The 16,487-nt window shown below is 32.9% G+C and overlaps 1 protein-coding gene across 2 annotated transcripts in view; it reads left to right on the top strand.

The window, feature by feature from the left end:
• Positions 1-16,065, top strand: part of LOC146538047 (cyclic GMP-AMP phosphodiesterase SMPDL3A-like) — a 64,338-nt gene extending 48,273 nt beyond the window's left edge. For both annotated transcript variants that reach the window (XM_085186871.1, XM_085186870.1), the window contains exons 3-10: positions 2,277-2,345; positions 2,535-2,694; positions 3,262-3,464; positions 5,814-5,971; positions 10,652-10,811; positions 12,253-12,365; positions 13,251-13,447; positions 13,628-16,065. In XM_085186871.1, coding sequence (XP_085042997.1) covers positions 2,277-2,345; positions 2,535-2,694; positions 3,262-3,464; positions 5,814-5,971; positions 10,652-10,811; positions 12,253-12,365; positions 13,251-13,447; positions 13,628-13,850 — 1,283 coding nt within the window. In that variant the 3' untranslated portion in view covers positions 13,851-16,065. The remainder of the gene's footprint in view (positions 1-2,276; positions 2,346-2,534; positions 2,695-3,261; positions 3,465-5,813; positions 5,972-10,651; positions 10,812-12,252; positions 12,366-13,250; positions 13,448-13,627) is intronic.
• Positions 16,066-16,487: the final 422 nt, after the last annotated feature.

The following is a 16,487-nucleotide window of genomic DNA, read 5'->3' as shown; positions in this document are numbered from 1 at the left end:
ACTGAGATTGTTTTATTTATTTACAACTTAACTAATATAAAAATCTATTACAATAAAAAACTTTTTAAAGTTGAGACTTTTTAATACATAAAATAGTTAGGAGCTAAATTAAAGTTACGTTCATTTTATTTAGTTAGTAACTAGCACACCTACACCTTTTTAATGACCCAGTATGGAGCAAAGTTGTGTTACAGCTTCCATTTCGAACTGATTAAAACTGAGTATATTTTTGGATGATATTAAAAAAATAAACATAATTATATAAATTAATAATCTTTAAAATTATTTCTGTGATGAATTGGTTCGTGAAGTATTACTGTACTTATTTGTAAACGTTTTATATATTACACACGTACGCGATAGGTCATGGGTTCGATTCCCACTCGAGAACATGAAATATTTTCATTTCTTAGCTGTGCAAGGACATTGCATACATTTTTTAACCTTTAAACTTTGTGAGGCTTAAATTAACACCCTATTCCCTTTTTATGGTATAAAAGATTTGTATTAAGAAAACCTCTTACCACTTTCAACATGAATTTACCCCTAATGGTCATTAATCAGCTTTTTTCCCTCGCTCTGCAGATAGTTCAAATTACAGCGACACGCTTTTCTTATGAACGCAGCGGATGCTGCGCAATTTGTTTTTTATACGTCTTTTTTACTTGTTTAGGATTATGCTATAAAAATATATGGATATAAAATTTTCTGTTTCTCAGATAAAAATAAATATTAAGGAATTTTTATTTTTGGCTTACAGAAAGTAAATTTTGATTATAATCTATAATTACTGAGTGATTGTTTGGCATAAATTGACAATATTGTAACATTTATTTCGTTGAAAAATAACTAAACACCTAAAAGTAAGAATTTGCAAAAATAAGTGGTTAGTGTAGCTTTCCCTGCCGCTTCTCTTGTGTAAGCAAATGGAAATAAATAGGAGTTACACATATTCATGGCTCTCCCGCGTAGGTAAATGTGCTATTCCCTTATGGGTTTCATCAAAATGTCCCAAATGTGGCCACACATACCAGGGTAGGCAGAGGAAACACGGGAACCCATGCAACTTGGGAGTGTTACGATACTTACTCCGTTCCAATTATTACGACACTTGCGTTCCCATTTTTTTACGCCGAATTCTGGTAGCATCAACGCTGTGCTCTGCTTCGTTACCAGAGCTGAGAAATGAAAATATTAAATATTTCACTTCCTCGAGTGGAAATCGAACCCACAAGCTGTTGCATTAACAGTCGCACTGGCCTCCAAGAATGTCCACTAAATAAATATAAATTTAATAGTAAACCACTTCCTATCTGGCTTGCAATATAATACACGAACACCACTTAAACTGCAAAAAAAAACAAAGTCCAATATCTAACCCGCGGCTCCCAACTTTGTATTGTGAAGTAATGTGCCAGCTAATTCTATGTCAAGAATGCTAAGTGGCCCGACCTACTGTGCCGAGTGTTTCGAGTCCCCATTTTTACTTGTGTACCCACTCCCATTGGGGTCGCGAGCTATTTTTATTTAGCATTTAAAAGATATCTGCAGTGATACCTACTTTTTTTCTCTTATTGCCCAGAGTAAAGAATATTTTTTTTGTTTTTGCTGTGAAAGTTGTTTATGCTGACCTTACTGCGGAATGATATGTTAGTGTAAAGTTGTTGTTGGTTTTTATCGTTGCTGTTTTTTTTTCTTTTCTCGTGCTGTGTTCCGTATAAAGCAGGGTATGCCGAGGGAATCTAATGTTAAGACACTCTGTTCTCTACTTTTCGCCCAATTTTCGAGATATTGTGTGAGGAGAGTACCGCAACTTAACACCGAGTTTAGTATTGTTAGCGCGAGTAAATGAAAATAATTCATACCCTCGATTCTGGACAACGTTCTTATTTATGTGGGAATTTATATTTGTATTTTTTATATTTACGTATCTTATGTATTTTGCATTACAAAAAGAACAAATTCACTCACTTAGCTTATTAGTTCTTAACTTATTAAAACTAAAATATTCTTTAAATTACACCATAGCAATTTTAAATTGTCAAGTTATAAATGTCAGTTTTATCAGTTCTAGGATCTAGGCATGTCAAACTAGAGAGAAGAAATACGTGTGTCAGTTATAAATTAAAATATCTGTGAAAGAATTTTTAATTCACATTCATAGCGATTGCAGTCATTCAGATTGCAGTCATATGAATAGCAAATGTCAAGTCAACTTATTGAAGTATTCTTCTGTTATAATTAAATTTTATTAATATAGAAATTCCTTGTTTCAGGTTATTTCTGGCATATCACAGACTTCCACTACGATCCACTTTACACAGCTCAAGGCGATACTAGAAGACGTAGGTATAAAATTGTAAAAATAAAAATATCTATTCTTTATTTTATTAAGATCGGGTTCTGGGGTTTGATTCCCATAAATCTGGGTACTAATATTTATCGACGTATAACTTTATCAGCATATTATACATACTTACATACTAAAAATTAAAATATTATGCACATTTATATTTATATAATATTTTTTGTAGATTGTCGAAGAGCAGACGAGCGTGGAAGTTCAGGTCACCACCGAGCGTTGGGCCGCTTGGGGGACTATTCGTGTGACAGTTCCTTGGAACTAATACAGTCTGCGTTAAGATATATGCGCACGCGTCATTCAGAAAACGTTGAATTTGTACTTTGGACTGGGTAAGTAAAACAAATAGGCTTATTAATTAGATATTGTAGCATAAGCTTGACACCGACTTCAAAATTATAAAACATTTTCTTTAATTATTTAACAAAACCAAAGTACGTTTTATTTTATGTTAACTATATTTATTTTTCACTTCTTAGTATATTGTTTGAAGTCGGTGTATTTTTGTTAAAAAGTAGTTTCATTATACTTATCAATAATCAATGTGGAAAAAGTTGTCTTTGTCCTGCCAAATATAGGTCAAACCTTTTACAGAATCTTGATTTATTATAGCTGGTGCAATCAGATCCCAGTCAGATTTGGCTCCTTTTTTTTCATTGCGATATTATTTAAAATCATTTAAATATATGTGTGGGTTCGATTCCTTCTGGTAACGAGCCAAAGGGTGGTATTGACTTCCGCCACTCAACACAGACTGCCTCGAGAATTCGATCATAAGAGTGAAGCGAAGAAAAACGAAGTGTCTAAACACTAGGCTCTCTCTACCTACCTTGCTATATAAGGGTTGCAGCTTGAAGCAAAAATTAAATATACATATACAATTTATATTCTTCCTATAGGGACATAGTAGCCACACAATACTCCAGCAACGAGGACAACAGGTACCAGGCGATCAGGAACGTAACAGAGCTACTCCGCATGACGTTCAGTTCGCACTTCGTGTTCCCAGTCCTCGGCCATACGGACCCCGCGCCTTCCGAGACGTTGACAAACCTGTGGAGCCACTGGCTGCCCATGGAAGCGTTGCAGACTTTAAAAAATGGTAGGTTGTGTGTTTTATTATAATAATATGTGTTTTTATAAAGAGATCCCATCTTAAAATAATATATTAAGGAGTTAAGCACCACACCTCGGCAATGATAATGATAATAAAGAATGAGATGTCTTTATATTATTTTATTACTTCTAATTTTTTTGATTTGGTTGTTTTTTTGTACGATATTTTTAAAAACAGAAAACTTAAAGCCATCTTGGCGCAGTGGTAGATAGTGGTAAAAGCGGTATCTATGGGTTCAATTCCTATTTCTTTATTTATCTTTATGTATATTTTGATTGTGTTGACTTTGTTGTTTGATTATTATTTTCTGAGATGCAAAGCATCGTAGACCATGAGAAATCAAGAAATGGTCTTGATAGAGTAACAGACTTACAATAAAGTGATCCTACAAGTGTTTCGTTTTTCCTTTGGAAGTACGAAACCCAGAAAAAAATATTAAAAAAAGGAAAAAATATATTACTTTAAAAAAACATACTATGGAAATTTCCTAAAGTAATTTGATTATAAGTAAATTAGGAAGCTCCCCCTTTTAATATTTCTTAAAAGAGTGAATATTAATTGGTGGAGTAAACAAGGCACTCCGTTATAATTGAAAAGTCGAAATAGATTACTAAAGGAGTGAAGGGAGGCAGTGTAACAAGCACTTAATACGAGTGTTATTTTGAAATAATTTGTTGTATGCATTTTTTTTAAATTATGAACTTTGGAAACTATATATAGGAAACTATATTTTATTAAGGCGATTTGAGTTATAAATATTATTTGACTTATTCTTTAATATTTACTTGAGGTTGGTCGTGCCACCGTAAAAGCGACTGGTTTTGGGTTTGGTTTCCACTTGAGTAATTGAAATATTTAATATTTTCATTTCCTCGCTCTGGTAACGAGGCAAATCGCGGCGTTGAGTTCCACTATTCAACACGCAATGCCTTAGTGCCTAACTTTTAATATTTTGTGTGAAATATCAGCTTAAAAATTTATAAGATAGTCATATCACGCTACACTGACTAATAATATTAAAAAATCAAATAAGAGCAAAAAACAAATACAACAATTCACTAAATGAAAATTGGCAAATCTGTTTTAAAATACCTACCGAGATACAAACAGTGTCAGCACAAATCCCGTCGATACTCCCCTCAAAGGAAAAGCTAGAAAAACCTTAGTAAATTGAATAGCACTGTACGATGCACTGGCGCCCATTCCACTTTGACGCCCTATCCTCTGCTATCCTCAGTTTTTGCTAATCGGATGAAGATAAAGTTTTTCTGCAGCCAAGTTTCGTTAAATTCGATTTTAGTATCAGCAGTTCGTGACGGTTTTTTTAGTTTTGTTTGTTTTTTCTTTGTTTTTTTTTGTTCTAGTTTTTTGTATTGTTTTTGTTTTTGCTGAGCTGCGAAATAGGGCATTTCCAATATAAGACACTTTGCCACCACTTTCCGATAAATTTTAGAGATATTTCCACTTAATTTGGCGGAACTCAACTCTGCGTTAGTTGGAATTTCATTTCTTGAAACTTGTAGTGTTTTTTTGTCTACTGTTTGACTTCTGGGGAAATAATGAAATAAAATATTTTCATAAACTATGCTTCCGTCTTTTATTAAATACCATTTCTTCAGTATAAAATATCACAAGATATTTTACCTTGGAGAAAATATTATGTTCGTTTTCATATCTTTTAAAATAATTTCAACAAATTCTTCACCTTAAATGATTCTGACATCTGACATTTTGCGGTGTTGGATATCACCACTCAACACCTAATGCCATTAAATGCGGAGAAGCTGGAAGTGGAGTAATGTACATAATATATTTATATGTACCATTATTTGTATGTGCAAGTGCTATATCATGTTTTCTTGAAATTTTTAGACTTTGAACCGATTATCAATTATGAGGGTCGTTATAGCGCAAAGCATACTGCGCCTGTAGACGCAAGGGTTGTCGGTTGGATTTTCGAAATTTTGAGTACGATTCTTATGAGGAAACGGAACTATCTTAATGCAGAATAGAGAATCTTGACACTAGGTTTTCCTTTGCTTATACTGCTATATGTGCGATATAGCATAAGGCTAAAAAAAGTTTAGCTAGCTGTAAGTATTACAGCTGCACTGTATTCCGCATAAAGAAGGGTATACAAAGAGAAACAAGTTAAGGCACCCCGTTCTTCACTTTCCGTATAATTTTCCAGATGCTTTTTATGATGAATTGAACCCAGTATGGTCGCGTTCCCTCACTTTCCGTTTAATTCTGGAGGCATTGTTGAGTGGCGGAACTCTACCCCGCTATATCTCATATACGTACTAAGTAACCATACTTAATTTTTCCATCCAGGTGGTTATTACACGATAGAGCAATCACATAGCAAATTAAGGATCGTGGCCCTCAACACGAACCTCTTCACCGTCAGCGAGGCTAAGAACGCGCACGCGAAACGTCAGTGGGATTGGTTAGACGGCGTGCTGGAGAAAGCCACGGCTAATAGCGAAATGGTGAGTGCTAATTGCTTTATTATTCGCCTGTCTGGAGTGGAATGGGTAGATTTGGAGTTTTTTTATACGTAGTAAATAAATTGTAAGATAGCTAGTTATTCCGTGGAAAGTGGGGAACGTAAGTGTCCTAATCGGAGCGGAATGTCTTAACACTATGTTTGCAGGTTACCTCTGCGTACCCTGCTATGTGCGAAAATATGATGCACTGAAAGACTCTTACAAATGATTAAATAAATATAATATGATGTTTCGTAATTCATAATGTAATGGCACTATCTGATAAGAATGAATTTCTTATAATGGAAAAAAGTGTAGGACGACACATATTGTGGACTACAGTACATATTAGTATATTGTTAAATTTCTTCATTAAATGGACAAAAAAAAACGCTTGTTATATCGAGTTCGATGCTTTCTCTCATGTGAAGTAGCGGAGTGTGTGCTGTCCGTATATTTAGAATAGCGGCCGTTTCCGCCCAAGTGTCTAGTGGCAGAACTTAACGCCGTGTGTGCCGCCTATGCGAGTGAGGAAATGAAAATATACATAATAACTTCCGAGTGACAATCGAACCCATAAGCGTCACAATTACAGTTAAAATTAATTAATATTTTTCTAAAGAACTATTATATAAACGAATATATTTGAAGATTTTTAAAAAGCACTTGAAAAATAATCACACTACTATAATTTATATAAATAAATAAATAAATAAGTAATTGAGAATGAATGCTTAATAAGATCAACCTATTTTTAACTCCAGTACAAATAATGAATCGTATAATAAAAAAAAACTGAATGTATTTATTATGTGAAATTCCAATGCAATTAAAAGTTAGCCTTTTGTTTCTATTTTAATGATGCAATTTCGCATTGTCTCTGGATCACATATTGTTATTTCATTTGTATGAAATTAACCAGTTCACTGGGAAGTAAAAGGAGGTATTGTGGCTATAATGGATTAGTTTCTAATGATATGAAATACTTGGAGTATTTGCCTTGCGATGATTTATATTGATGCTATTTTCTGACTGAGACATGGGGGTTGTGGGTTCGAAGCCGTTTAGGGGGATATATGGAAGAATTTTTATGATATTGATATTATTAATTTTGAACTTAACTATTTAAATAAAAAAATAATAATAAGTGAGTTAACACAATAATAACTTTTAATTTTTGTAGTACTTCAGAGAACACATCCTCATTATATTTATATTTTTTAATTTCAATATAAAACAAATCTTTCAACTGCTTTCAAGCCAACATGAGGTATAAATTATACGAGTCCAAATCAAATTCAAATATAATTCGGAAAATATCAACAATTTCATATAATTTCAGTAGTTATTACGTGAATGAGTTTCTAATCTTGTAATTTATGAAAGCAGCGCCGGACTTCCCCGTGTGATTCCGGCGGCGGGTAGTTATGATACCGACCCCTAACAACTAGTATTTAGGGTGCCTTTATAAATTTTGTTTTTTTTTTATTTTAATGTTGATTTTTTGATTACTAAGTGATTGAATTTTATTTGAAAGGAAAATCTAGAAAATATTACTTCATGTGTCTTAATGTCTGTTATTTTTGGAGACATTCCGTGTTGGATGATGGAATTCAACACCGAATTTTGTCTTGAATTTTTTTTTGAACTTTCATGTCAACAATCAGTCTGACAATCCCCAACTACGATACAGCGATTATTTTATTTATTTGCCATTTAAATATACACTTTGTCTTTCTAATAACAAAGTTAAAATTACAGCAAAACTCAACATTCTCATTCATTTAAATTTAATACATATATGAACATTTGTACCAAAGGAAAATTACTAAAGTAACCTAAGTTTAGTGGAAACTTAAAGCTTTATTTCAAACAATTTCACAAGGAAACTGTTTAAATATAATTTGAGACGTAATCCTTGCGAGCCTTGTAGGCGAGGTGCGTTCAGGAATGTTTCCGCATTCACAATTATGAGTCATTACGAACCGCGGTAATATATCAACGTGACAAACGTAACCTAACTGAATTTATGTAAATAGGCTTTATGCGTTCTTTACTTCGCATTATATGCTCTTAAGTTGTTTCTTAATTCTTCTTTTAGGTTCGCGTTGTATCCCCCACATAGCAGGGTAGGCAGAACTTTGGAACCTAATGTTAGGTCATTCTGTCCCCATTAAGGAATTCTGGGGGCACTGAGTGTTGAGTGGTGGAACTTAATGCCGCGCTAGCCTTAACACCAGAGCGAGGAAATAGAAATATAAATATAAATTAAAATAAATATTTCAACTCCTCGAGTGGGGATCGAACCCACAACTCTCTGACACCATGAAACTCAAATATATATTTCAATCCATAATGGATTTCTTCATATCCTATAACTTATACAGTATGATATATTATTCGTTATTTACATACTGTCGATCAATCGCCGTCCTAAAGCTGAGCGTTGGCGTTGGAAAAATTTGGCACATGTAGAGTATTCATATTTAATGTAAGCAGTCGCTGTGCGCCTGTTTCCCGGCAAATATTGCCACGAACAAATATAGGTGATGAAAAAAACATTTTTTAAAATTTTATATGGATTTTGAGGACGTCCATTGTGATATAGTATGGTGTGAATGGGACTTTTGGTTTATAAAGTCTAAAATATTGTCGAGATAATTTAGTTTGCTAATTATATTCTTTTTTCAATTAAAAGAATGATATAATAATTATCGAATATTTTTAAACTTTTTAAGTGTACATTAGAGAAGAAAAATATTTTTTTAGAAAACGCATTAAAATTAAAATTTTTAAAGGTTTTCCTAAATAGTATTATGGAATATTTCTACACTCACAACGTTTTACGGTTAATTAATAAAAAAATGGAAATGAAAAGATGAAAGCATATTATATTGTAAAAAAACCTTACAAAGTAGCACAGTAACGTAATTTCCGATATATTAATAAGAGGAAGTGTTCCCAACATACGTTTTTCCTTGAAAGGGTTTGCGAAATCAATTTATGCTTGATTTTGTCGCCTCACGAAGCCTGGGATTTGGGGAAATTTCAACAAAAAACACTTCAAGGACGTTGTTTGTTCAAAATAAATCGAACATATTATGAGTCGTTTGTTTTCCGAATCTTTTAGAGTAATACGTATGCGTTACCATTGCATAGCGAGGTTGTGTGACTTTTAAGAAAATATATAGTATACTAGCGGACGCGCGCAGCTTCGCTAGCTTATTTAGGGGTGAATTCTAATAAACCATGAAACATGTGTTCAATGAAATATTTTTAAATCTAAATTTCCAATTTTATAAAAATTGGTGGCGATTTGAAGATTTTTCCATACAAACTTTCAACCCCTTATTTACATCCTTAGGGGGTGAATTCTAGAAAACCATGAAACACATATTCAATTAAATATTTTTAAGAGTCTAAATTTCAAATTTTATAAAAATCAGTGACGATTTAAGAATTTTTCCATATAAACTTTCAACCCCTTATTTGCACCCTTAGACATGAATTCTAATAAACTATGAAACACGTATTCAATTAAATATTTTTAAGAGTCTGAATGTAAAATTTTATAAAAATCGATGTCAATTTAAAGATTTTTTCATACAAACTTTCATCCCCTTATTTGCACCCTTAGGGGGTGAACTCTAAAAAACCATGAAACACGTATTCAATTAAAAATTTTTAAGAGTCAGAATTTCAAATTTTATAATTACAAAAGTAAATACCTGTCCAAATTTCACGTTTCTACGCACAGCGGTTATGGCTGTGCGTGCGTCTTACCTCAGTCAGTGAGGACAAGTTCTTTTATATATATAGACTAGCGGACGCGCGCAGCTTCCCTTGCGTAATTAGGGGCGAATTCTAATAAACCACGAAACATGTGTTCAATGAAATATTTTTAAGAGTCTAAATTTCAAATTTTATAAAAATCGGTGGCGATTTAAAGATTTTTCCATACAAACTTTCAACCCCTTATTTGCACCCTTAGGGGGTGAATTCTAGAAAACCATGAAACACATGTTCAATTAAATATTTTTGAGAGTCTAAATTAAAAATTTTATAATAATCGGTGGCGTTTTAAAGATTTTTCCATACAAACTTTCAACCCCTTATTTGTACCCTTAGGGGAAGAATTCTAGAAAACGATGAAATACGTGTTCAATTAAATACTTTTAAAAATCTAAATTTCAAATTTTATAAAAATCGGTGCCGATTTAATTTTTTTTCCATACAAATTTTCAACCCCTATATCACACCTTTAGGGTTAAAATTTTTCAAAATCCCTTCTTAGTGGATGTCCAGATTACGAAAGTAAACATCTGCCCAAATTTCATGTTTCTACCATCAGCAGTCACGGCTGTGCGTGCGTCTTACCTCAGTCAGTGAGGACAAGTCCTTTTATATATATAGATAATATATTTATTATGTTGTACATAAGATTTAAGATATAGGTTAGAAATATTAATTACCAAAAAACATACATTTTATGCGCAGCGTTAAATTCCAATCATCACGCAATGCCTCCAGAATTCGGCGGAGTGCAGGAAAATTAAATGTCTTAATAGAATAAGACAGGTTCCCCAGGTTCTCCCTCTTCTCTTCTACATGGGGGATACGACATGAAATAAAAACCACTAGTTTCATATAATATCAAAACTAACACTAATTGTATCTCATCAGGTATATATAGTAGGTCATGCGGCCCCAGGCTCCGACTCCGGGTACACAGTCGATGCCAATAACAAATATTTGGGCCTGGTTCGTCGTCACGCGCGGATCATCGCTGGACAATTCTTTGGGCATCTACATGTTGATACCTTCAGGGTTATATACGATGATGGTATGTATTTTAAGAATTCTTTATTTTGATTATTTTTTTTGTATTCTGGATGTTTTTTATGTTGTTTGTCTATTTGTAATTTTTTTTAGTAAGAGTAAATTTTATAATTTAATAATTATTGATATTTTTACTTCCTTGCTCTGGTAGCGAGACAAAGAATGGTGTTAAGATCTGCCACTCAACAAGGATTTGGCAGAAAGTGGAAAACGGAAATGTTAACTTGGAGCGAAAAGTGTTGTTTAACCAAGCCTGATAACCTTGTCCCAACACCACGATGACATTGTTGATTTCATATGAAACGATACAGCTATGAACCGTACATCGATCAGTCCACTTAAAATTCAAGACAGAGAGAGTATTTAGCACACACCTATATCCCGAATACCTGCGGGTGATGCGGCGGCACGATCGGATTAGCGCCTCACTGCGTGGCTGTATTGTGCTGTAGGGCTTAAAGCTGTTCAATTTCGGGGTTTCCTTTGTCATCCCCCGAAATATTGATAAAGTTGATAGTTTTATCATGGAATATGTGAACCGATTTTATTTTAGGCTGTTAAATTGAAAATTTTGTTATAGCTTTACCCTGTATCCAGTATTCTGCAGGGTTGGTAGGGAAGCTTGTGTTCAGATACTCGGTTCTCCACTTTGTACCGAATTCCCGCCGAGTGGCAGAACTCAAAGCCGCGCTTTGCCCCGACACCAGAGCGAAGAATTAAAAATATTAAATATTTCATTTCTTCGAGTGAGATCGAACTCACAACCTGTCACATTTACAGTCACACGCTAGTTCCTCTTTGCCACGACTGGCCTCAAATTAAGCTTATGCTGAAATTAAAAAAAGCTACTCGAGTTTTTACGGCATAATTAACGAAATATTATTGTGATTATAACGACCTACTAAAAACATAAACGTAAAATTTCTTTGGAAAAATATTTCAGAATTCTACTACCAAAGTCAAAGTAAAAACAAAAGTTAAAATATATAATAAATAGCCATTGAGTTAATATTTTTCGTTTTTCACGCTACTTTGCGACGCTGAAATGTTCGAAGCTAATAATTGCGTGTGTTTAAACACGAACTAACTTTTTTCGTACCATTTTAATGATGCCGTGAACCAAAAGTCGCATGTTCAACACAGCCTACAATTTTACAGAAACATTTAAATCGATATCGTTTGATGATAAGTGGAGAACTTTAGAAATATCGCATTTTAAATAACGGTTGTGGCTGTAGTACCATGTTTGTTTGATTGACGGCGATTGTACCTTTTGTTAAGTATAGTTAAATTATTATACTAGTTGTCGCTTGCAACTTTGTACGAATGGTTTAACAAATGGTTCAACTTAATTTCCTCGAGTGGGAATCGATCCCACAACCTATCACGTCTGTACTCATTACTGTAATTCATATTATAATTAATTAAAACCACTTTTTTCTTAGATCAACCAGTTTCGTGGGCATTTTTAGCGCCGTCCGTGAGTCCGTACCACGGTTCTTCAGGGTCATCGAATCCAGGACTACGGTTATACAAGTTCGATTCAGATACTGGCAAGGTAATGTACTTTTTTCTATCCAAAATAATAATATTAATGTAAATGTTTTGAAGGAGAGAATGGCATATTGCTAAGCTCTATAAAAAAATGATAACTAATAAAATAAGAAATTCTTTTAAAATAACATCACAACTATGAGACTGAAACTATAGTAATATTATATTATTTCATTTCTATATATATAAGTTATTTTCGAAATAGCAATGCTTTATTAGATTGCGAATAGATACACCATCAAAAGATATTCCATCAAAATAGCTTTGCGTCGAGCCCATAATAAAATAAAGTGGTCGGTGTACGGCGAATCGATAACAAATCAAAGAGCTACGTCGGTACGAGGAATGGGTCTTATATGGAATATGGATATATCTATATATTTAAGTATGTTTTATGTGCACATTACACGTAAAATATATACATACTTTCCCTAAAACATATTTATTTACTTTTCGTGTTGGTCAAGTAAATAAATTAATCTAATCTGGTAGTTACTTCGATTCCCACTCAGAGAAATGAGTAATTTTTATTTCCTTACTCTAGTAGCAAGAGTGAAACATTGAGATTCGTCACTTAATACGTAATATCTCGATAGTTTACGGTGAAGTGGAGAATGTAGTGTCTTAACATAAGGTTTCCTCTGCCGAACCTGTTATATATTATAGTTACAGTGTGAAGTTTAAAAAAATATATATAATTGCATTGCAAGCTTGAATTACTTAAGAACCTGGCATAGTCATTATTTTGCTTTGTCATATTTATTTTAATTGTTAGTGGCGACTTCCAACAAAGAAATAAAGTAAAAACGTAAAAATACTTTAAATAAATAGTTTGACTCTCTTTTATAGACAACAGAACTTAATTTTTAATATTATTTACTTATAACAGGTACTAGACTACACACAATTCTACCTTGACCTAGCCCTAGCTAACCGAGCGGCAGCGGGAGCGGGAGCGGGCGCGGTAGCGGGGGCGGAATGGACGGCGGAGTACAACTTAACACAGTATTACGTGTTGAGAGACGTATCTGCTGAATCTTTACACCATCTGGCTGATAAGCTACAAGATACGGTCATGTTTAATAAGTAAGTTATTTTTCCATATTTGAATTTAATATGAAATGTCAAATCTCTTTAGTATATTTTTTTTATATATTATCCGTGCCCCACTTTCCGGAAGCTCGTCGAATTCTAGATGCATTGCACGTTGATTATCGTAACTAAACGCCGAAAATATCTATACTACCAATAATAACCCTCTTTCAGATACCTACGAGCGTACAATGTGAAACTCGACACGTCCGACAACTGCGACGGTGCGTGTGCGCATCAACACTTCTGCGCCATCACGTGCCTGGAGCACCGCGTTTACACGCAATGCGTGGAGGCGGCGGCAAGTGCGCTTGCTGCTTCGCGATCAGTTCGAAATATACCTGTTTTTAATATTATATTTGTTTTTGTTTGTGTTATTCTGCTTTTAGTTGGTTAGGTTGGTTGAGGTAAGTCGTTTTTTGATCGGGATTCGTAGTTCTGAATTCGTTTTGAATTTCGTTATTGGTATTTCAAGTTTGTATGGAAAAAATATTGCTTTGTTTCCAATTTCATTTCGTTCTAGTGAATAATACTACTATACTACATATAAAAAAATAGAAATAAAATACCTAAAAAACTAAATTCCCTATCAACTACGAATTCTGATTATTACGACGATTTAATTAATTTTTTTAATTTCATTGGGATTTGTGCGTTATAAATAACAGGTTTTGTGGTTATGCTCAGGCTATTTGTGATACGAGACGTTACTGTTACTATTAAACGATTCGTTGCGTTTATCTTTTATATTTTATCTTTTTTACCTTTGGTCTACTTTTATTACCTTTAGTCTAAAAGTTCTAGCTTAGAATAAATTGTGTCAAATTTAATTCAATATCCAATTTCTTTTTCAAGGTGGTGTTAGATTATAGCTTCTTTAGGTTTTACTATATATATATGTTATATGTTTATATGTAGCGTATGTAACTATTTGTAGCTAATAGGTAATCGAATTTTTATACTGCAGTATTCGGCGTCAACGTCATTTGATATTTAAGATATGCTGGTTTCGTGTACATATTATATTAGTGTTACCTTTAGAGTGTAATTAAAATAGGCTGTTAATGGTGTTGTTTTTTCAAATTATGGAATGAATTTTTTTTTTCTACTCAAAAATATAAAAAAATATACAAATGACAAGATTATTAAAGAAAAATCACAAACATAAAAATACAAGATGGAATTCTGCAATATTAAATAAATAATTGTGGAAAATTCTTTTCTTATTTTCTAATAGTTTCATGCCGCAAAACGGTTATATAAACTAATATTAAAAATTAAATTGGCAAACTTGCATTGGCTATCTGATTTGAAATCTTTAAAATGCTCTACTATAAGGTAAATGTTCATAGTTGCCTTATAACGTATATTTTGTAAATGCTCGGAGGCACGAAAAAAAAAAATAAAAAACAATGTAAATATAATAGTAATTTAGATCTCAACTTTATAAAGGAGGAGCAATTAGACGGTAAGCTTAGTGTAAGTTAGCTTGTTTGAATTTTTGTTTGCTGTGACCAACGTAAAACATAACTACATATGTAGAAATACATATAAATATAATTATCTATGTAAAAATATACATAAAACGTATTACAATTCTTATATCTTCTATAGTAGGTTCATTTTCTATTTATAGTATCATATTATTAAATTGTTATGTATTGCAGCAGAAAGATGCCTAAGGCCGTCGTGGCGCGGGGGAATTTGCGTGCAATTGTAACCACCACAATTGTGGGTTCGATATTCACTTTGAGGAATGAAATATTTAATATTTTCAATTCATCGCTTTACTAAGGACTAAGGCTATCCGCGACGTAGAGTTCTGTCAGTCAATGCCTCAAGAAATCAGCGGAAAGTGGACCAAGAAATAGTCTTAATGGAAACGGAGTGTTATATCACTAGGTTCCCAGGGTCCCTTTGCTGTTATTTGCGGGATACATTGTGATTATAAAAACAAACTTTTAAGATACTCTGTTCCTAAATATCAATACTCAATGAGATTCTTCGTCCTACCAATCCGAAAATCATTCATTAATGAAATTGAACTCGCGGAACTCTCGGCAGCGCCACGATGTTATTATTATTTTTTTTATATTATTGATTTTCAAATTATGTTTTGCATTGATATTCCTATGTACTATTTCTATTATTTATTAAGAGTAGATTATAAATAATAAACTTCTCCTTATACATTATTCTTTAAATAAGATGAAGAAACGACATAAGAACCATCAACCATACAAGATACAAACACCCCCAATTTTTACATTGTAGGCATATATAAGTTATTAATAAGATTAATAATCCTAGAAGTATTATTTTGTAATACATCATGTTCGTGGGCCTATAAAAGAACATGTTAAATATGTTTCTAAGACCAGAATTAATTTATAAATGCGTCTAATAATAATATTTTCTCAAAATTATACAAAATAAGAGTTGATACATTTTGGTATAAGGCGTCCACTTTCATTTGTCTAACAGACTATTCTTGTAAATATTCCGTTTGGCAACAACTTACTTATGTAATAAGTGTTTTTTTTTTTCATTATAAATGTAACTGTATATTAAATTGAATGTTTCAAATTAATTTTAATAAAGAATCGAAAGTATTTTTTGTGTTTTATTTGTCTCTAGCGATATGAAAAAATTAATAATTTTTGTGCTAAAGTTTGCCAATATATAAAATTGAAAACCTAATTTAATACGTTGTTTCTGAGATTGCCGTGCGCAAACAGAGTAAATTTTACTGGAAGCATTTTTGAATGTAGACCCAAAAACATTGTTCCTCAAAAGATATGAGCATATTTGCATCGTTTTTGCTGCATTTTTATGACATTCGCCTCGAAGTCGAAATCTACAGGATACTTCCCATGGACCTATAATTATGAAATTCGGCACGAAGTGGGAGCTTACAATACAAATAAAAGATAAAAGAGTTACAAATTTATATTTGTAGTTAGTTCATTTCATCAAAATGAGTGTATACGCTCGCAAAGTTAAATTTGCCATTTTTTGTGAGTTGTGCTTCCTA

Source organism: Heliconius melpomene, chromosome 6 (assembly GCF_056956725.1).
Source record: "Heliconius melpomene rosina isolate 202511_hmr_F chromosome 6, ASM5695672v1, whole genome shotgun sequence".
NCBI classification, from domain to species: Eukaryota; Metazoa; Arthropoda; class Insecta; order Lepidoptera; family Nymphalidae; genus Heliconius; species Heliconius melpomene.
The sequence above is the reverse complement of the archived record's forward strand: the minus strand, read 5'-3'. Positions and strand labels throughout refer to the sequence as shown.